The 23753-nt window shown below is 33.8% G+C and overlaps 1 protein-coding gene across 2 annotated transcripts; it reads left to right on the forward strand.

The window, feature by feature from the left end:
• The first annotated feature begins 1002 nt into the window (after nucleotides 1-1002).
• LOC101218642 (kinesin-like protein KIN-7C, mitochondrial) lies at nucleotides 1003-14415 on the forward strand. 2 transcript variants are annotated; one of them, XM_011659128.2, is made up of 23 exons: nucleotides 1003-1474; nucleotides 1617-1714; nucleotides 2020-2109; nucleotides 2740-2792; nucleotides 3274-3339; nucleotides 3449-3502; nucleotides 3758-3817; nucleotides 4416-4494; nucleotides 4750-4817; nucleotides 5804-5866; nucleotides 5985-6089; nucleotides 7056-7160; nucleotides 7287-7394; nucleotides 7573-7722; nucleotides 8152-8334; nucleotides 8557-8727; nucleotides 9602-9841; nucleotides 11538-11678; nucleotides 11767-11892; nucleotides 12051-12101; nucleotides 12215-12262; nucleotides 12814-13104; nucleotides 13621-14415. In XM_011659128.2, the coding sequence occupies exons 1-23, from the start codon at nucleotides 1197-1199 to the stop codon at nucleotides 14266-14268; spliced, it is 3276 nt and encodes a 1091-aa protein (XP_011657430.1). In that variant the 5' UTR covers nucleotides 1003-1196; the 3' UTR covers nucleotides 14269-14415. The 2 variants fall into 2 exon arrangements, with proteins under 2 accessions (XP_011657430.1, XP_031743881.1); XM_031888021.1 differs by lacking the exons at nucleotides 1003-1474; nucleotides 1617-1714 and adding an exon at nucleotides 2183-2310.
• The last annotated feature ends 9338 nt before the right edge of the window (nucleotides 14416-23753 follow it).

Here is a 23753-nt window from a genome sequence, read left to right on the forward strand (position 1 = left end):
GATCATTTAATATTTTTTTAATGATGTAAAAAATGTTTCAAATATAAATGATCTTATTGACTGTGATAAACAATCGTTTAGATCATACCCACGCGATCATGTAGTTATTTTTAAACGATGAGAAAATGACTTCAAATATAAACGATTGTGTTGGCAATGCTAAACGTAAATGATCTTGTTGACTAGGTAAGTGATCGTTTATATCGTATTGAAGTAATATTTAAACGATATTGATGTTATGAAATAGAAACTAAAAAAAACGAAGAAATAAATAAAAAGAATAAAAATAGATAAAAAAATATAGAGAAAAAAGATGAATAAATGATAAATACATAGAATGAATGAGAAGTGAGAAGTGACGAATCATTCAATAAATATTAAGGACAAACATGAAATTTATAAAAATATTTTACAATTTATAAAACATGAACTTTTGGTAAATATTTGAATTTTTGGTTACCTTATAAAAAGTAATCTAAAATAACTTACAATTTTCTTTTTCCAAAAATATCGATAAGATATATTTTTTTCAAAGAAATCAAGTATATCGTAGTATTTTTCTCGCAAACATCATTTTTGAGATTTAGATTTCAATAAAATTAGTTTGGAATAATTGAATTTAAGATCTATTTAAAGTAAATGGACTAGATTTAAGATATTGAATAATTGAAAATAATAGATCAAAATAGAATAAAAAGTTAAAATCAACTTTAACTCAACTAATATTTAAAAATCAGAATACAGTAAAATTTTCAATAAATTTTGTATTTAATAAAATTACTCACCCATCTAATACATTAGCAAAAAAACAAAAAAACAGATGAGGGTAAAATGGTATTTTGATGTTTTAATTTTAATTTGGAAAATTTGTCTTTGGCGGTTTTTGTTTGGGCTAGGAGGAGGATACAAAGGACAAAAGGAAAAAAAATAAAAATAAAAATAAAAATAAAAAAAGAAGAAAGGGTCAGAAATAAAATAGATTTTTGAAAAAGGGAATTTCAAAGTATCAACAGTACTCCATCGAACGCTGGTTTTGGAGGGAGTAACCTCTGAACTGCCATAGCCTTTTTCCGCCATGTGAAAGCCTTCCATTTTCTTTTTATATCTTTTTCTCTCAATCACCCTTTGCATTTCTTCCCATCTTTCTCTGCTCCTTTTCTTCTTCTTCTTCTTGCTTGCTTGTTTCTACTCCGTAAATGGCGTCGTCCACCAGCATTTCTAGGTCCCAAAGACCTTCCACCATCTCGCCATTCCGCTCACGGAAGTCTCCGGCGCTGTCGCCGGCCTCCAGGCCGAACGGACGGCCTACAACTCCTTCTTCAACGGCGTCTTCGAGACCTCCGTCCAAGTTTTCGGTTTCTCCGGTGACAACTGCTAGTTGTACACCGAGCCCTTCCACTCCTGCACTTGACCGTCTCGACGTCATGAAGGCTAAAGAGAATGTGACGGTCACGGTTAGGTTTAGACCTCTGAGGTATTGTTTGCTTTTCTTTTTACTCGATTCTTTGAAGAAATGGTGGACCGATTTTGGCGGAGGCTGATAAGTTTGTCGTCTTCGAGCTGGTGATGGTACTTGGAAGCTTATTCTATTTCTTGTTTTTTTTTACTTGGAACAGTGTTAGAGAGCTTAATAAAGGAGACGAGATAGCTTGGTATGCGGACGGAGAATACACAGTGAGGAACGAATTCAACTCATCCATCGCTTATGGATTTGGTTCGTTTGAACTCCTTTTCAATTTTCGGTCACTTTGCTTGAATATCAAGTTGTTTTTGGATCTTGAATTCATTTTTATCCCGAGTAGTCAAACTGTTGACTCCATAATTTTTTTTAGCGAAAAAGTTGCAAGTACCTTTTCTTTTAGAATTGCATTGTGATTTAAGCTTTCGAAAAGTTGTTCTAGAACTTTTTGAGTATTCTATCATTTCGAATTGCACCGTGGCTGCTCAGTTGTTCCTTGGGTCCGTCTATCGATGAATTTGCTATTCTTCTTTCAAATGGTTATTTCTTGCATGTTTCAGATAGAGTTTTTGGTCCAGCGACAACGACTCGTCATGTATACGATGTTGCTGCTCATCAAGTTGTTGCCGGTGCGATGAACGGAATCAATGGTAACCTTTTGATAAAAAAGAACAACTTATATAAAAGAATAATAAGCTGCATGCTCATAGCATATCAATGTAGGTTTTCGGCACGGTATTTGATCAGTTGATATTTACTACTTAGCGGAAACAAGCAAATTTAGTTCCTCTGGTTATTTTCGCCTCTCAGTTGCATCCTGGACTATATCTTCGAGACTCTTTACTAAGCAGGTGTAGGATATTTTGTTTGTTATTACACGAAGTAAAAGATTGGCTTTCATTATCATTGCTTTCCCATTTATCAATTCTTATCAGAACTGGCGTTCGTATGGCTTAATGGGCTACATTTATAATTTTTTACTGCTTCTTCATTTATTTATTCATTTTATCCGATATGCTGCTAGCATTGATCATGACTATGTTTCCTCAACAATGCGCTGATAGGATCATTTTCCTCATCAAATGGTGATATGACTTCTATGTAGGGAGTGAGACCATCTAATAGTTCAAGTTTTATTTTTCTAACCCAATAAAACCAGCGATTACAAGTGGTTACAGCCGTGTTGTGAGTCTGATGTGCAATGTTATTTTAACCTTTTGCACTTTTGGTTTTCTCTTAACGAGTTGCTTTTAGGATTGCTGATGTAATCGATTCTGCAGGTACTGTTTTTGCATATGGTGTCACTAGCAGTGGTAAGACTCATACCATGCATGTAAGTTACTGGATTTTTTATCCTCCTTCAGTATGCTATATCTTTTACTGCGTTTATTTTCTTATCCATCATTTTAACTCGGTAGCATACTGAAGTTTAGAGATGTTTCTTTAGTTTAACATGCTACTGAGAAAAGTCCGCCAATTCGTTTCAAATATGCAAGGAGCGCGCATGGGGGAAATGTTGAAGTGAGGGGGAGTTACTTATGTTGGGGAATATTTTTTAAGGGAGAGAAGTGGGCTCCCCTGGGCTAGGAGTCGGTTATGTTTTTCAATGGGAGTCAGTTATGTTTTTCAATGGGAGTCGGTTATACTTAGAACTTTCGAAAGTCTACAACCCTTGTAAGTCTTTATCTTCCGTTTTCTAAATGGAACTCCTTCCAGTCATATTATCAATATCCACTCTGTGATCAAACATTATGTACAACGAAAAATCATCTGTGAAGTATTACTGTATTATAACAATTTATGCTCACCTTCAGGGAGAGCAAAAGTCTCCTGGAGTTATCCCACTGGCAGTGAAGGATGTATTTGGAATTATACAAGAGGTAATACATTAAACCCGTCTCTTAAATTTTGTCACCAGTATATAATGTCTGTCTTTAATATCCTTACAAACATGTGAACAAACTGACAACCATGTTGACTTTGCTTTAGACACCTGAGCGGCAGTTTCTTCTTCGTGTTTCATATCTAGAGATCTACAACGAGGTTAGTTGTATAGCTCTAACCACCGAATGTCATTGTCATAATTTGTGAAACTTCTTTCCCATGTACAATCCAGATTCCAAGTCCTTACACAGTGATTTTAAAAATAGTCTGACAAGGTATAAGTTTGGGCGACATATTGTTTGCAAAGTTCTGAGTTTATTATGTAGTAGCTGAAAGATATAAGTTTTAATATTGGGTTTTGAGCTGGGAATTTCATTTTCCTGTTTTTATCATTTTAGCTACTTATTTTTTCAGGTCATCAATGATTTACTTGATCCAACAGGTCAGAATCTACGAGTACGAGAGGATGCTCAGGTGCTTATATAATTTTTGAAACCTAAACACGAAATTGTTTTTTGGTTTGTCGTTATAATTTAATGAGATAATTGCTTTTGCTTATCGCTGTGTAGTGTATATTGTTATTCTAGTTGAGTTTGGATGGATAACATTTCCTTGGTATGGGGGGCTGTTACTGTAATTGCTTTGCTTCTATAACCGCAATATCATTATGAGTAACTGTGGAAGGACAATGTGAAGACCTCTCATTCTTAACCGAACATCACAACAAGCAATTTCAAAATGGATTCTTTTCATACTATGAACAATGAAGTTGATATAATTTATTATTATAAATCAAGGAAATAAAAATATTTCTGAGTGTTCCATGTGTTCATAGTGCTCATGGGTCTGAAGAACTAGTAGAGCACAATATGCAATTTTGAGCTTCATAGAAATTTTGCAGTATTAGTGCATCTATAATATAGCTAACAGGAAAAATCTGTCAAACTATTGATGGCTAGTAGGGAAAGCCCATCAAATTGTTGATATCTTGCAAAATATATTTATACGGCGGTATACAGTTTATTATGGGTTCTTAGTTTTTTTGAATTTTAGGCTTTACTTTTATTTGTAGGGAACTTATGTTGAGGGCATCAAAGAAGAAGTTGTTTTGTCCCCTGCTCATGCTCTTTCCTTGATAGCATCTGGAGAAGGTTAGAGTAGTATAAAGCTACTTTTAGCATTTGGTCTATTGAATTGTACTAATTTTCTTCCTGGTTAGTGGTTTCCATTGTATGCTAGTTTGTCATGTTTTGCAGGATGTTTTATTTCGATATAGCAAAAATTTAAGTCCACCATAATATTAGTGCATCTTTTTTGACATATTTTTTATGTTTAATTTTCTTGACCAACTGTTTAGTGATTGACTGATCTGTTCAAAATTTTCTTTTGTCATTGTTTCTATACAGAGCATCGACATGTGGGATCTAATAATTTCAATCTACTTAGCAGTCGGAGTCACACTATATTCACTTTGGTATTTTTACTTATTTCTTTATTGATTTTTAAGCATGTCTTTATTATTTTGAAAATATTTTGTGGAAGTCTCACCTGATTTCAATTTGGAAAGTAATATTTACATCCAGTACCACTGTCAATGCTTCCATATTGGTAGGAACTTGTATAAACAAATATATGCACAAAGAAATATCATATTTAATGTTCTAGGGGTAAGACACATTCTATATATTAATTTTATATTCTTTTACATAATTGGAGTGCATGCTTTTTTAACCTTCACTCGCAAAAAATTGTGGTAGCATTACTCTGGCATAGGTGCATATTTTCTTTTTGGGGGGTCTAGAAAAACATAAGGTAACCTAATTTTGGTCCCATGTCGGACTTTGCCGATAGATCAACACGTGTGGTCTGGAGGAAGTTGCTCATGTTGACCCAAGCCATTCTACACTTTGATATCATAAACACATGGGAAAATTACCCTATCAATACCTGATTATGATGTAAACTCCTGTCTGCAAGACGTGGTGTAATTTTTTAAGGTGGCAGTATGCAGTTTTTGACTTGCTCTAGGTCTTACTACTTCTTTTTGGATCTCTTTGTATATCTCTCTTGTACTTTGAGTTCTTATTAGTAAAGAAGTTCTTGTCCCTGTTTCAAAAAAAAGACTTGCTCTATTTTGAGGTTTGTTGAATAGAGCTTAGGAAAGATAAAATTCTAATTAGTACTTGTGCCATTTTTAGGCATCCATTACTTATAAACATTGGAAGGCTGAGCTTTTTAATACTTTGCATAACTGAAGGAAATTGTGGAATTTGAAATTTGAACCATATTTTCCCAAATTGTTTTTTTATGTCAGATGTTTGCCAATGGATTTGTTGCGTATGATTTTTGATGAAAGCTAGCAATTTATGTTTCATCTTCGGATGTTCTCTCTCTGCCTTTTAATTTTTTGAAGAGTCTTGGTTGTTGAATCTATCTAACTTCTCACCCTTCACTATCTAGACCATTGAAAGTAGCCCGCATGGGGAGCATCATGGTGAAGAAGATGTGTCATTGTCCCAACTGGTAATGCGTTGCTCCTTTTTCTGAAATTTGGTCCCTTTCTTATTGATTTTTTATACTCTTGTATACTTCTTTCTAAAATTTAGTGGTCATCCTAATGGAATTCAAATGCTCGCTGTAGCACTTAATTGATCTTGCAGGATCTGAAAGTTCAAAAACAGAAACAACTGGTTTGCGAAGAAAAGAGGGTTCGTACATCAACAAGAGCTTACTGACTCTGGGCACTGTAAGATTTTACTCATTTTGTCTCCCATGTTTATACTGCCTCACAGGGCATAATGCTTTAACTTTTTGTCCATTGGGAGTCATGTGATTGAAAAGAAGAGGCTTTGGGGAGTTCCTTTTGATGTAAAAATTTCTTCCAGTAATTCCCTTGTGCAATATGATTTCATCCAGGATGGCATTCTTCAATATAGAAGGAAAACCCTTAATTATCACTATTTTTTCAAAAAAATGAAAAAGTCCCAAAGCCAGGGCCTCGAACCTTGGGGCTTCACAAAAGGCGTGCGCGTGAGGCACGCCATACTTTGTGATCCTCACCTTTCCAAGGCAAGGTGCTAGATCTGCGCCTTGAGCCTAGGCCTGCGCCTGAGAGGGCTTTTTAAAACACTGGGAGGCCTCAGCATTGATACTTGGTTGATAAATGTATTACCCAGCTTACTAGATGTTTATAGTAGGCTGGGCTCAGTTGGAGATTGGTCCATAGGTCTCTAAGAAATGCCCTTGGGCAACTCAAACGCTTTTGGAATCACATTAGATAAGGACTTTCTGGAAGACTTGAAAAATGATAAAAGTACTGTTTCTCAAGGAGAAACAGACTCACAATCCTACTATATTTGCTCACAAATATGCCCATCTATTTTGTTATGACTATCTTGAAAATAATAAAAACATGAGGGTTTAGATTTTTGTGACCTCTCTTGGTTGGTCTGAAGGAGGTTTCTTACAATAAGAATGGAGGGGGTTAGAAAAAAGAAAAGAAAAAAAAAGGAGGGGGTTGTTGGAGTTGATTCTGGAGAATAGCTTTGATGTCCAAGTGGGCTGAAGATCCCATAGTGAAAAGGGATGCACATTTTCCATCTCTAGTAATAACCCAACAGTAATTTTTGTTTGTCTAATGTAAGTCTTGTTTATTATAACTTGTTCAAATTTGAAATTTTACACTAACTTTTTAAAATCTTTCTCATGCCAGGTTATTTCCAAGTTAACTGATGAAAAGGCAACTCACATTCCCTATCGAGATTCAAAACTTACTCGGTTGTTGCAGTCATCTCTAAGCGGCCATGGAAGAATTTCTGTATGTTGTTCTTCTGTTAAATTGTATACTTGTGTAACTTCGTCTCTTTATGCACACTGACATTGTCGTGTAAAATAGCTACACTGTTTATTATATATTGACTGATCTTTTATGTTTCTTTGTTAGCTCATTTGTACCGTGACCCCTGCATCTAGCAATAGTGAGGAGACACACAACACCTTAAAGTTCGCACATCGAAGCAAGCGTGTTGAAATTAAAGCTTCTCAAAATAAGGCAAGTTTTGTATTGTCTTGGTGGTAACTCTTGCTGAAGTCTGGAGGATTATTCCAACAGAAATGAAAGAAATTTTGTAATAAACAGGAGATTTAGCCCATAGACTTTCAAATTGGTGTTTGCTTATTTCTATAGACGTGTATAGAAAAGCTCATGTATTAGCTATGCCCTCTTTCAGATCATAGATGAGAAATCTCTCATAAAAAAGTATCAGAGGGAGATTTCCAGTTTAAAGCAGGAGCTTCAGCAATTAAGGCGTGGCATAATGGAGAACCCTAGTACAACTGCATTGTCTACACAAGAAGATTTGGTCAATTTGAAGCTTCAGGTATGTTGATGCTAAGTAGCATCTAAGATACAGTACTCCAGAAATACTCATCTGAAGTATTTGGTATTATGCCAGACAATCCTTCTATTTATAAAAGTTGTTACCCATTAGGTAAATCAATTACTAACGAGATAACCAACAAACTACCAGAACCTACAAAAAACTAAAAGTTGAATTCTTGGAATTTTTTGGCCTCTTTCTTGATAGACCATCTTGCATTCCTCCTAGCTTTAATTTTGAATGTTGGGATGAGGAGTAAGCTTCTTTTTTTACTTTATTATTTATTATTAATATTTCTTAACCTTCAGCCACATGTTTGTGGTTTATTTCTTTACCAAATGCCTTTATTTTGCTCTGTGTTGCTGCAATATTTTTCCACTTTTTTAGAAGTTTTCTTAATAAGTATTATTGCGTGATGTGATGTCAAAGCTGGAAGCTGATCAGGTTAAATTACAATCGAGATTGGAAGAGGAAGAAGAAGCAAAGGCTGCTTTGATGGGGAGAATTCAAAGGTTGACAAAACTAATCCTAGTTTCTACTAAAAATGCTTTGCCATCAAGTGTTGCTGAAAAGCCAGGACAAAGAAGGAGGCATTCTTTTGGTGAAGATGAGGTCTGTATCAAATATTTTAAATTTAGTTTTTTAGGATAAGCAGAACCTGGCATGCACATACTTTTGCATTCTGCTTTTTTTTGCTTTATAATAAGCTATGCCATTATTCAAATCATTCATACCACCCTTGAACTTGGAAGTCGAAGCGATATCTTCCCTCTCAATTTTTGTTAATAATTACTTGTTAATTTATTTGTTACTCTTATAATTACATTTTTGCAGCTGGCATATTTGCCTGATAGAAAACGGGACTACCTGAATGATGATGATGGTGGGAGTTGTGCTTCTGGGATTTCAGTGGATGGAAGAGATGATGTTGTAAATCTAGATGAGTTGGTTAAAGATATGAGAAGTAACAAAAAACGTGGAATGCTTGGCTGGTTTAAAATCAGAGTAATATTTTCATCTTTTATTTTTACTTCATTTAACCATCTTTGTTTGTTTGTAAAAGGATCACAATACAGGTTTATTGATCTGCCAAAATGTATATTTTAGTTTTATCAACTTTTATTTCGTGATTTCGAGATACCATCTAAACTCTTTTCTCCAGGCACTGAATCTTTTATGCCCCAAGTCCTGAGCTATCTTTGATGGAACTTGAAAGTTGCTAAATGATATGCAGTTTGACACTATAATTTTCTCAATGTGTTTGCTTAATATTGGGAATGTAATGATTTGATGTCTAGGTATACAATATAGGATCAATCTTGTAATTATTCACCATTTGAAGGGTTAGAATCACTGTTCTGATGATCGGTTTAGTATTGGCCTTTTATGTTTTATAAACAATCTATTGTCTGTACTCAAACATTCCACCATTTTGGTGGAGTGCTTTTTGTCCATAGAATAGGGAAAATGTGATCTATTTTAAGTTTTCAATCGGTAAAGCCGCTCTGAAAACTTCCCAAGTAAACAGTACCTGCTAAAATCTCAATGTTCACATGTTCTCTTTTGGTAAAATTGGAAAGATGCGTCTGTTATTATTTTGCAAACTTCATTTTCTCGTAGCAGTCAGTCTCATCTGTCAAAATCGTTCTTGGAAGCTTTTAAGTTTTAACATTAAATGCTTAAGATTGAGTGTAACATTAAGGTGGCTGTCTACAATGATTGACACATAAAATTGTTAGTTAAGGCAATTCTAATAATCTGTTTTAGGACCAAGTTTCAGAAACTTCAGGAAGTTTCTGGTTGTGACTTCCTCGTTTAGTGTGAAGGAAACTATTCCAACACTAGTTAGGGAACTGAAACCCAATTATTTACTGTGCAGAAGCCTGAGAATGCTATTGGACCATCATCAACTACTGATACTGGAAGTTCTATGGGTGACTCACCTGCATCTTGCTCAAAAGCTTCTCAAAATCGGATGACACATGATGAATTGAAGAATGGAAGGAGGAAATCAATTTGCAGAAAGGGAGATGATTCTTCCACTATTTACTCATCTCAAGAGAGAACACAAGCAGGGGACTTATTTGGTGCAACTATGAATGGCTACCGTTTGCCTCCGGTGAGAAATTTACTGTTTGCATAATGCATTAAATGAATACTACACTGTTTTTTCTATTTTAAAGAAAACAAGGATTTACAGGGTGGTTCTAGAGGTCAATGAGTTCTTGGACAACAAAAAATAAGGTTAAGGAGTCAAAGTATGCATGAATAAGGTGCAGGAATCCTATTTCTAATCAATGAGGAAGAACTTTATTAAAAGTATTGAAAGTAGAGACAAAGAACACATAGATTTACGTGAAAACCCGAGTACCGGTAGGAAAATCGCGATATTTTGTTCTTATTATTTTCTTATAATAAAAATGATACAAAGGGGAAATAAATAGGCTATAGTTAGGAATACAAAAAAGGAAAAGATATTAGGTCAAATCTTCCCTTGGGTCAAGCCCACTAAATTTGACAAAAAGGAATGTGTTTTTAGAGATGAGAAACTTTGGGTGGTCGGTTTTTTCTCAATAATGCTTTTGTCATTTTATTATCTGGCTTTCTAGTAACTATAAGCTAATAAAAAAATTATACATATACATTGCCTCTTGTTGTGGTACTGTTAACAAATTAACAACCTAAGGGCTTTTTGGGTGAATATTAAGCCAGGCTATAATAATCACCTCTAGCTACGATAAACACTATTCAAAAATCCCAAATTAGCTACAAGAAACACTATTTCAAAACTCTTTATTTGCTACAGTATTTACTATTTGCTTCCGTTTTCATTATTTGACATTCATCATTTTTTTATTCTTTGCTACAGTGTTTACTATTTCCTTCTCTAACTAAAACAATCTACACCAAAAACACATACTATTAAAATCCAAACTAAAATAATTTACATTTTACACCTCAAACACAAATTATTATATACCAACTATAATAACCTAGGACAATAATAACTCACTCCTTACCCCACGTCCCCCTAGTTTGTATTCACAAATCACAATATTGTCTCCTATTAATTAATCAGTTCCATCTTGAAACCTAGTATATGAGATTTTATTTTCGCTTTTTGGATGTGATGAGGGCGCCAAGTGGGTGTCAACCTAGTTGAAATGTCTGGGTGCGCCTGATGATCCTTCCCTCAATTGCTCTATGTATAACCCTCATGTACATTGAGCTTTGTCTCTCTATTTTCAATATTGATAATAGTGAGACTCGTATCCTTTTCAAAAGAAAACTAATCAGTTCCATCTTTTTCCTATCTGATGACAATATAGGGATTGGACTACTACTTCATTGCTGATATTACTGTAACGATGCTTGGTTTAACTCTTTCTCCTATGTCTAGCTGACAAATCTTTTCTTGCTTCCTACGTTTTATATTTGGGGCACAACCTAGGAATTACTTGTTTACACTTCCTGTTCTCCAGTTGTTTCTGTGAGGGCATAAAGGGAAGAAGTTGCAACTGCTGTCTGCTCGTTCAAATGAAGTTTAATCATGAAAAAAACTCTTTATCCTTTCCCTTTGGTTGATTGTTTCCTTCTCAAACGAGATGAGTAGAATTTCCACCAGTTTGCTAAATCGCTATGCTATGCAGCAATATGCTTGGTTGTCTTGTTGCCTTCTTCATTGGAATAATTTTTAGACTCAAATTATCTGATATGGAATAAATCGTAGGTGGTTATTTCCAATTGACGTGCTTTTGTATGGCGCTACAAATCATGATCTGAATCTCAACATGTTATTGTCTTCTATTTTCCAGACTGGGACTACTCTTACTGACCAGATGGATCTTCTCTGTGAGCAAGTCAAAATGTTGGCTGGGGAGGTTGCCTTGAGTACTAGTTCGCTGAAAAGACTGTCAGAGCAAGCAGCCAGGAACCCTGAAGATTCCCAAATCAAGGTTTATTTTGCTATATTAATTTTAGGCCATAACAATAGTTGAAGTCCAATCTCAAAGGCTCCTAAACGTAGTTATGGATATCATGTAGGAACATGTGCAAAAGTTGAAGGATGAAATTAGTGAAAAGAAGCTCCAAATACGAGTTCTGGAGCAACGCATGATTGGATCTGTTGAAATGTCACCACAAATGTCAAGTAGCATTGAATTGAGTCAGGTAATTGCGTGTGCTTAGCTATGCCATGGTAATTTAATCTGAACCAGAGGGCGGTCCAACTTTACATGCACGTGTTTTATGCTAATTTCTTGTGTTTTTATTTTCTTCTAAAGTACTTTTTCTCTGACTCTAATGAGAGTTTTTCTACTTTAATTTAGGCCTTATCAAAGCTCACTGCTCAACTTAATGAGAAAATTTTTGAACTTGAGGTTAGTCATCTTCTTTTCCTGATATAAATTATACTAAATGGTGTTGAAATATAAATTTTTTATTGTTTCATAAAATTAAACTAAATCACCTTCTCTTTGGACCGGACGTGAAGATTAAATCAGCTGACAATAGGATACTTCAGGAGCAGCTGCAAATGAAGGTAAGCTTTCTAGAGTTATCATCATTCCTGTTGAAAGAAACGGTATTGATGAAAAAATAAATGTTGTGGAAGCTAATTAATGTCTCAGTATTTGTTAAACAAAGAGAAGAAAATTGAAAATGAGTGAAATTTTAATCTTCTTATTGAAGAAGAAAATTGATGATACACAAAATGTTGTATAAGAAACGTGATATTCAAAATGTGATGATACCCAAAATGTGATAACAAAAATGTGGTCCATAAAATTGTGATACACTCCATACATGATAGCTCACAGCTATATAGGACAAGGGCAAACCCAATTGGTTCTACTAACTTACAATTTAAAACAACATTAAAAATAGGAACTGTTGATAAAGGAAACTTAAAAATAACAAGAATTTAAATCTTAGATCATTTACTTAGACATCAAAATGAAAATTAAATATAACAATAACTTTAAGAAACTTAAAAAATAAAAACACAAATCTAAAATTTAATGAAATATAACCTCAAATCTCAACAATTCTGTTTTTCTTTATTTGATTTTCTACAATTTTTTTCCTCCGTAGGCAGCAGAAAATGCCGAGTTGCAGGAGGAAATTTTGAAGTTGCAACAAGAGTCATCATGCCAGAATCACTCGAGCAATTCTCAGAAAAATGAAGACGATGAGGCTTCTCAACATCTTCCAAACTACTCTATACGGACAAAGGTTGAAGTACGACATAAATACAGCCCATGGGAGGATAAATACCCCGAAGAAAATACCCCGACTAGTGTCATGAGCTTGAATAGAGTTTTAACTATGGACGATTCTAAAGCTTGCAACAGTGACAAGTTTTGTCACTCCCAAGTTATGCAGGTAACAGGATAAACAGTTATTGAATCAGGATGAAAATAATTGTTAGATGATATAACATTATATTTTTTCTGACCTATCAGTCAAGTTTTTGAGTTGATTGATTTTTTAAGATGATACATACCAGTAGTGGGTCTAAGAGGTCTTGTGTTCGAACTCCTTACAATATTATGTGTCCTCCCCAATTAAAAATGATTTCCACTGTTGGTTTTCTACATATTTCAAACCCACAAATAAAGGAGACTATGATATAACATTAAATTTGTTTTCACCCATAAGCTTTTTGGTGAATTGGTGATTTAAAAATTTATTTTAGATGATCGGAAAACTAGCATATTTTTTCTTTTGTTAGTATTATTCTCTTGTTTACTCCTTTTATTTTGGGTGAATTGGTGATTTAAAAATTTATTTTAGATGATCGGAAAACTAGCATATTTTTTCTTTTGTTAGTTCTATTCTCTTGTTTACTCCTTTTATTTTGTTTTTGTTGCTTTATAAACGTGTATTATCTTAATGTAGGCTGAGTTAGAAAATTTGAAGCAAGAGAAGGTGAGACTGATTGAAGAAAAGGAAGGCCTTGAGATTCAGAGTCGTAAACTTTCGGAAGAAGCTTCATATGCAAAGGAGTTAGCTTCAGCTGCTGCAATTGAACTCCAAAACTTAGCTGAAGAAGTTACCAAACTTTCTTATGAAAATGCCAAACTTGCTAGTGACCGTACAAATGCTAAGGATAGTTACTGCAGATCATGCTGTGCACAAAGATTCTATGATTCAAAGCACGCTATTGGTAATGCTAGACATCAAAGAGAAGCTGCACTTGAGAAGGCGATTTTTGATAGAGATCAGAGAGAAGCTGAGCTATACCGTAGACTCGAAGAAGCAAAGCGCCACGAAGAGGATATGGAAAATGAACTAGCAAATATGTGGGGGCTATTTGCCAAAATGAGGAAGTCCGAACTAAATATTGAAGATATGTCATTTGAGGGAGTTCGTCCGTCCTACCTTTTACAAGGCCGAGCTAAAAATGGTTATATCTCATCCAACGGCATCTCTAACAGACCGTTGGAAGACGATGTTGTATTCGCGGATGAAATGAGAGCTGGAAATAAGAAAGAGAGGATCAGATGTAGAGATGTGGAAAGTTTTGTTTCCCAAATGAAGGTATGAACTTCATTGGAACAAGATCGTTGATATTGTATGCTATTATTATTAAATGTGAAAAATGGTAAAATATGGTATTTTTATAACCTCACATAACATCAGTTAATACTGAATGAATATATAAGGTCTGAATTATCAAATTCTGTTTCTACAGCTACTTGAGTGCCTTGCCGATGTCTGATTCTAACTTGGATCTTTTTACAAATGTGCCTTGAACAACTACCACTTAGAGTCTTTTTTTCTTGGTCCTCGTGATTTGGAGTCTCTATTGGTCCTATGGTTTGATAAACTATCGGGGGCTGTTGGGTCTCCCCAATTCCAACAATGAAGTGGATTATTATACTTGACTTTATGTTTGGGACTTTCATCATAATAATTTTCAAATTATTAAAATCTACTCAGTTTATTTTATTTGAAAATTTGTTTTAAACGATGTTTCTTCCTGTCAGTTATAGATTGCAATATACTCAAATATATATTTATCTGTCTCTATCATAATGTAGACACATGTAGTAGTTTATCATGCTCATAGGAGCGTAGGAATAATGGGTTGAACCCGAATAACTCCAACTACCCAATCTTTATTATAAGAGTTGAGTTGGGTTAGGTTAAAATATGTGTTGAGTTAAAAAAAATTGATTTTTTTGGGTTAGATTGGGTTTTGGATTGGAGGGTTGAAAAATTTGGTTCAACTAAAAAAGATATATAGAAAGAAAGAAAGCTAAAATGAAGATGAAGACGGACGACACAAAATAATATTCTTTTCTATATTATAATCAATGGTAGATATTAAATATATATAGACATGACAACTTTGACAAGAAAGGAAATAAAGATACATAAGGAAAAAGTGAAGGGAATCATTATAGATTTGTTATCTAAAAAAAAAGGAAAACAAAATAAATACAAATACTAAAAATAAAGCAGGAGGAGATTGATTACAGATTTGTTCTAACATCCTCCCTCAAACGAGAGGGTCATGAAATCACACCAAGTTTGGATTGAATGTCACAAAAATGTGTCATAGATAAAGGCTTAGTGAGGCCATTGACAAGCTGGTGTAGAGAAGGCACATAGCGTACATCCAGCTCCTTAGCGAGAACTTTATCCCGAACAAAATGAATCTCCAATTCAACATGTTTACTTCTAGAGTGAAACACAAGATTAGCAGCCAGAGATAAAGCACTTATATTATCACACCAGATGATAGGAGCCTTGGATGGACTAAAACTAATTTCAGATAAAAGAGACATGACCCAACTTAACTCAGTAGCAGTATGAGCAAGGGACAGATATCAGATTCGGTACTAGAACGAGCAACAACATGTTGTTTCTTACCCAAGAGATAAGAGACGACCCAAAAAATATAAAATGTGCAACAATAGACTTACGATCATCAGGACTGCAAGCCCAATTAGCATCAGTGTAGGCAATAAGAGATAAATTCTCTGATTTTTGTAAGAACAACCCATAGTATAAAGTACCCTTAAGATAACGAAGGACTCGTTTGACGGCTTGCCAATGTATGGAAGTGGAATTTTGAAGATACCGACTTAGCTTGTTAACAATATAGGCAATGTCAGATCGAGTATGGGTCAAATATTGAAGGGCACCTAAAACACTGCGATAAATTGTCGGGTTTGCCATAAGAGTTCCATCATAGAGAGATAATTGCTTACCAGTAATAGCTGGTGTGAGACATGGTTTAATATGAGCAAGGTCAACACGTTCAAGGAGATCAAGAATGTATTTGGTTTGGGTGAGATGGATGCCTTCCTCTGTTAGGTGAACTTCGACACCAAGGTAGTAGTGCAAGTCGCCTATGTCCTTGAGGGAAAATGTGTGACTGAGCTGAACAACAAATTTATTAATCAAAGTGTTATTGGAACCTGTCACAAGAATATCATCAACATAGATGAGGACTAAAACAATATCAACAGAGGTAGTGAGAAAAAATAACGAGTTATCTGCTCTTGAATTTTGAAAACCCCACTGAAAAAATGTTGATCAAAGCTTATCAAACCAGGCACGAGGAGCTTGTTTAAGACCATACAAAATACGATTTAATTTGCAAACATAATTTGGTCGATCTGGATCCACAAAACCTTATGGTTGTTTCATAAACATGGTTTCTTGAAGATGTCCATTAAGAAAGACATTATTGATATCAAGTTGACGAATATCCCATTGTTTTGAGGCGGCAAGAGCCAGAATGAGACGAATAGTAGGAGCTTTAATAACATGACTAAAAGTTTCATGGAAGTCAATACCGGGTTGTTGATGAAAACCTTTAGCAACTAGTCGCACCTTGTATTTATGGACAGTTCCGTCAGGATGACGTTTCACCCTGAACACCCATTTATTTCCAATTAGGTCGTATTTGGCAGAAGGAGGGACAAGAATCCAAGTGTCATTTTTGGATAGGGCACCCATTTCTTCATTCTTAGCAGCATGTCAATGGTCAGATTGGAGGGCTTGAGAGGCAGAACGTGGTTCAACATTAAGTAGAGATGCACCCTCAGTAGAAACATGATAGGCATATTTGGGGTTAGGCTTAAAAACACCACTTTTGGATCGTGTAAGGTTGGGTTGCTTGAGAAAGTTCATCAAGGTGCAAGCTGTCAGAAGGAAACAATGTGGAAACATCAACAATTTCACATGTTCTAGATTTACCACTTCCTGAGAGGAATCTACATATAAAGTATCTGAGCTTGGTGTCTGGATGGTGACAGGTGATGTTCCATTGAATTCATTTGAAATTGCAACTTGATCTGAACAAGAGAAATTGGAAGGTGTTGCCATGGTGGTTGAACATTGAGGAATAGAAGGACCATTGGATGAGGGAGAAGGTGAAGATGGTGAAAGAATGGGCTGAACCTAGTAGGTGAAGAGGGAAAAGGAATTATGGTTTCAAAATTTTGTTGTTTGGGTTGTGAGGTGGTAAGAAATCCATTTTTGAAAGGAAACTCAATTTCATTAAAAATAACATCACGAGAGATGTAGGTACGACCACTAGAGCTTAAACATTTATAACCTTTGTGAGTTTCGTTGTAGCCCAAGAAAACACATAATGTACTATGGAATTGAAATTTGTGGGTTTGATAAGGACGAAGACATGGAAAGCAAGCACAACTGAATGATTTTAGAAAAAAATAATTGGGCTTCCTTTGAAAAGATTTCTCCCAAGGAGATAAATGATCAAGGACTGGTGTGGGTAGACGATTGATGATATAAACAGCAGAGACAAAAGCATCCCACCAAAAACGTAATGGCATAGATGCTTGAGCAAGAAGGGTGAGTCCCATTTCAACAATATGTCTATGCTTTCGTTCAACTATTCCATTTTGTTGACTTGTGTAAGGACATGGATGTTGAAACTCGATTTCTTTGTCTTTTAAGAAAGAAGAAAAGATCAAAATTCACCTCCCCAATAACTTTGTAGGGTTTTATTTTTCTTTTCAAATTTGTTTTCAACAAGGTTTTTGTATTGAATAAATGTAGAAAGGGCTTCATTTTTTTGTTTGAGAGGATAAATGTGGGTGAAACGAGTATAGTTGTCAACAAAACTAATATAGAAACAAAAACCAACAGAAGAAGGGATAGGAAACGGTCCCCAAAGGTCACAATGAATGAACTCTAGTGGTTGAGAAGTAAAAGAATCTGAGATAGGAAATGGTAAGCTATGGGATTTTCCATACTGATAAGCATTGCAAAAAGAAGATTTTTCATTGAAGGAAAATGAAATATTACAACTTTTGACTACTGAATTTAAAATATGATCAGAAATATGGCCTAATCTTTGATGCCATATTTCTTTAGACATGACATTAGTAGATTTATGAGGATTGTGAGAAGATAAATTGGAAGACGCGACAAAACTTTTTGCACTAACACTATTAGTTGACTTGAACGACTTCTGGAAAGGAGATGGAGAAGTAAAGGAAATTTGAACTTTGTCTTGGAAGGAGATTGATGAGGGAGAGATAGTTGGTAGAGTCCATTTTTAAATATTCCTTGCAGCACCACCTTCCTGGTTTCCTTGTCCTTCACAAAGCAACAATTAGAATGAAATTCAACAAAAACATCATTGTCGGTAGTTAACTTAGCAACACTCAACAAATTTCACTGAATATGTGGCCCATGTAGAACATTTTTGAGTTTAAGGGGCATTTGATCAGAAGAAACATTAATATTACCAACATGTGCTATAGCCAATTTTGTTCCTTCACCAACCATTAAAGAACCAGTACCATGATATTTAGTTTTGGATTGAAGATTACCAGAATCATTGATGATATGGTTTGTGGCTCCACTATCTGCCAACCAATTTTGATCTGTCACAATTTCAGGAGTAGCAATGAAGGCTTATAACTTGGATGGTTACTTGGTTTGTATGTGGGCAATGTTGACTTGAAACTAAAAGTCATCTTATAACCTTTCACTAACTAATTATTATTGTTTATTAAAATGCTAAAGAAAAAGAAAAAAAACATTTGTAATTATGTAGTTGGTGGTTAAAGTTTAATTTGTTAGAATGAAGAAATTTGGAAGTTATTATAAATAATATTAATATAAGTAGATGCCCATTGGTACGTGGTTAGTGACCATAACTATATGTCAACCCATTAATGTGCTTAGTGTTTACCATGTGCAAGCAAACATGACCTCTTAATAGCCATGTAATCTATCTTGTACTTGTCAAATTGCCTATAGATAGAGGGCTTTGGTGAATTTGTAAAGACACACCAAGATTGGATGATTTCCAAATAAAAGGGAGATAGTAGAGAAATTTGAGATTTCTTAATTATTTCATTATTTTCTAAATTATTTATTTATTTATATATTATATTATTTAAATATTACATTTTCTCGGTTTCTGTATTTCAGTTGTGCTCTGTTTTCACAACACGTTATCAACACGAAGCTCTGACCGTTCCTCCGTCAAAGGTAGGTCCTAACGATATGTCGATTTTTCCATCCTTGGTATTATAAATATTATTTTACATATTTAATATATATTAAATTTATAATATAATTTTAATATTTTATGATAGCACAACCATGACAAATCTTATGAAATTAGAGTTTACGACTCTTCACAATAACGATAACAATTATTTGTCATGGGTTCTTGATGCTAAAATGCATCTAGATGCCATGAATCTCATAAATACAATTAAAGAAGGAAATGCAATGATTAGTCAAAAGAAAGCCAAAACCATGATTTTCCTTCGTCAGCACATTCATGAGGATTTAAAGTCGAATATTTAACGATGAAAGATCTTCATACATTGTGGAATAAATTGAAAGAAAGGTATGGTCATTTAAAATTAGTCCATCTTCCTTAAGCTTGTTATGATTGGATACATTTGAGGCTATAAGATTTTAAATCAGTAAGTAATTACAATTCTGAATTATTCAGAATCAGTTTAAAATTGTTCTTATGTGGAGAGAAAATGACTGATATGGACATGTTGGAAAAAACATTTTCTATTTTTCATATCTTGAATATGCTCCTGCAACAACAAAATCGAGAGAAATGTTTTACAAAATATTCTAAACTCATCTTATGTCTTCTTGTTGTTGAACAAAATAATGAGTTGTTGATGAAAAATCACGAATCCCGACCAACTAGAACAACACCACTCCTTGAAGCGAATGTTGTGAATTTTAATCGTGGACGAGGTCGTGGTCACAGCCATGGTCGAGGAAGAGACCTTGGTGGCCGTTCTTATAATCTAAATTTCAAAAGAGCCACATGAAACAATGATCATAAAGCAAAGCTCCACAAAAATAAATAAAAAAGCGATGGAGAAATATGCTACCGATGTGGAATGACTGGACATTGGTCACGTGTTTGCCGTACATCGAAACACTTAGTTGACCTATATCAAGCTTCCCTATAGAAGAAAAAAGGGAAAAAATGTAGAAGTCAATTGTGCCTAGCAAGATAATGATATATTCGATCCATCCAACATGACAAATTTAGATGTGACAGATTCTTTGAAACTCCTAAAGAGAAAATCGACACAATTGATAGAATAACAAATGTTTCTTTTGACTTTAAAAATATCTAGAATAATATTGTTTTTTTTTTTTTTTATATCTTTCTTCATATTTTGTTTTTATTAATATACAAGTATATATATATATATGTAACTATTTTCTTTTAAATGAAGAAATATGAATCATTTTCATATGTTTGATGATTTAGAAATGAACAAAGAAGATTTATGTCTAGCAGACAGTGCAACCACACACAATACTTACAAATAAAAAATATTTTTCTAAACTGACAATGCTGAAAGCAAAAGTCCATACAATACCCGGTTATGCAAACTTGATTGAAAGATTTGGAAAAACAAATATTATTTTGCCTAGAGGAACAAAATTTACAATTGATAAAACATTGTTCTCTAGTCAATCAAAGAAAAAAATGTTGAGTTTTAAAGATATACGTTGCAATGATTATCATATTGAGACTGATAGAAAAAATGAAATATAATATCTTTATATTATATCTACTGACTCAAATGAAAAACATATATTAGAAAGATTGCTTGCTTTATCTTCTGGATTATATTATACTCGTATAAGAGTAATTGAAGCATATGCAACAATGAAGCTGAAGTTCATGAATCTAGACATATTTGCAATTTGCTATAATCGATTGGATCATCTAGGAACCATAATGATGAGAAGAATTATTGAAAATTCACATGGACATCCATTGAAGAACCAAAAGATTCTTCAATTAAGGAATTATCATGTGATGCTTGCTCTCAAGAAAAACTAATAATTAAATCATCACCAACTAAAGTGGAAATCGAATCCCCTACATTTTTTGAACGAATTCATGTTGATATTTGTGGATCGATTAACCCACCAAGTAAACAATTTAAGTATTTTATGGTCTTAATAGATGTATCCAGCAGATGGTCGCATGTGTGTTTATTATCTAGTCGAAATCTTGCATTTACAAAATTACTTGCTCAAATAATTAAGTTAAGAACACAATTTTTTGATTATATAATTAAGAATATTTGATTTAATAATATTGATGAATTTACATTCCAAACATTTGATAATTATTGTATGTTTATTGGGATAAATGTTGAACATCCTGTAGCTCATGTTCGTACACAAAATGGTCTAGCAGAATCATTTATAAAACGTTTGCAATTAATTTCTAGACCCTTGCTTAGAGAGCTAAACTCCCTACATCTGTATGAGGGTATGATTTTGCATGCTGCCTCATTTCTGCGTATTAGGCCAGCAACTTATCATAAGTACTCGTCATTACAATTAACATATGATCATGAGCCAAATATTTCTCATTTGAGATTTTTTGGATATGCAATATATGTTCTAATTGCTCCACCACAACATACTAAGATGAGTTCTCAAAGGAGGCTAGGAATATATGTTGGATTTGATTCCCCATCAACTATTAAATATCTTGAACCCTTGATGGGTGATGCATTTACCACACGATTTGCTGATTGTCATTTTAATGAGACAAATTTTCCAACATTTGGGAGATGAATTAATAAGTTGAAAAAAGAAATTACATGAAATGTATTATTATTGTCTAATTTAGATCATCGTATAAATCAATATAAACTTAAAGTTCAGAAAATAATTCATTTGCAAAATATAGCAAATCAGTTACCAAATGCATTTGTAGATACAAAGAAAGTAGCTAAATCACATATAACAATTGCAAATGTCCCATCAAAGATTGATATCCCAACACAACATGTTGTCATTTGTTGTCATGAATGAATATGGAACATGCTAGAAGCATGATAGACCAGTAGATTCCAATGATAAAAATCCTCGAAAAAGAAATCAAGTCAACAACTCTATTAAGGATGTGGATATTCTAGAAGAAATCTGAAATTTGACTTCAAACAGAAATGTCGAAGAAAATAAAACAAATGAGGATAATAATGAGATCTCAATAAACTATGTCATGACAAGAAAAAGATGGAACCGAACTAATGTAGTTGTCGACAACATTTTTGCGTATAATGTTGCTCTTGATATTATTTCCAAAAATGAGGATTTTGAACCAAAATTTGTTAAAGAATATCAACAGAGAAAATATTGGTTTTCGTGGAAAGAAGCAATTGAGACATAATTAAATTCACTTTTCAAATGTCAGGTTTTTAGACCTGTAGTCCAAACATGAGAAGGTGTCAAATCTGTGAGATAAACATGAGTATTTGTGAGAAAAAGAAATGAAAATAATGAGATCACAAGATATAAAACAAGACTAGTTGCACAAGGTTTTTCACAAAGACCCGAAATTGATTATGAGAAGACATATTTCTCGGTGGTGGATGCAATCACATTAAGATTTTTAATTGGCCTGACTGTGTATAGAAGTCTGGACATGCATCTTAAGGATGTAGTCACATCATATTTATATGGATCTCTTGATAATGATGTTTATATGAAAGTCCCAAAAGAATTTAAGATACCTGAAACATATAAATGAAGTTCAAGGGGACTATGTTTAATAAAGTTACAAATATCATTATATGGATTGAAACAATCAGAACGAATGTGGTACGGTACAATCACCCGAGTGAATATTTTTTGAAAGAAGGATATCAAAATAATTCAATATGTCTATGCACTTTTATAAAGAAATCGCAGTCAGAATTTGCTACTATAACAATATATGTTTATGATTTAAATATAATTCAAACTTATGAAGAGCTTTCAAACGCAATAGAATATCTTAAGAAAGAATTTGAGATGAAAGATCCCGGAAAAATAAAATTTTACCTTAGTTTGCAAATTGAGCATCTAGCACATGAGATATTGTTCATCAATAATCAACATATACAGAAAAGGTTTCGAAAAAATTTTGTATGGATAAAAAATAGCCATTGAATATTCCAATGCAAGTTCGTTCACTCACTACAAAAAAATATGTATTTTCTGACGCACAACACGAACGTCAGGATAAATAACGTTGGAAAAAAGGTTCTTTCGATGCCATAGAAACTTCGCCGTAAAATGTTAACAATTTCGACGCAACATATGGTGACATCGGCATAAGGTAATTTATAAAAAAATTATAGACTTTTTCTAACACCGTTATGCATGGCGTTAGAAAAAGTTTATAATTTTCTTATTATATTCAACTTTTTCTGATGCCATGTATAACAACATTGAAAAAATTCCATATTTTCTTAGTATATTTAACTTTTTTCGATGCCATGCATAACGACGTCGGAAAAAGTTCATAATTTTTTATTATATTTATCTCTTTTGACGTCATGCATAACAACATCGAGAAAAGTCTATAAGTTTTTTATTATATTCAACTTTTTCCGACACCATGCATAACGACGTCGAAAAAAGTCTATAACTGTTTTATTATATTTAACTTTTTCCGACGCAGTGCATAACAACGATGATTTTTTTTTATATATAATTTTCTTATTATATTTAACCTTTTTCGACGCCATTCATAA

The sequence above is a fragment of the Cucumis sativus genome, chromosome 6 (genome assembly GCF_000004075.3).
Source record: "Cucumis sativus cultivar 9930 chromosome 6, Cucumber_9930_V3, whole genome shotgun sequence".
Classification (NCBI taxonomy): Eukaryota; Viridiplantae; Streptophyta; class Magnoliopsida; order Cucurbitales; family Cucurbitaceae; genus Cucumis; species Cucumis sativus.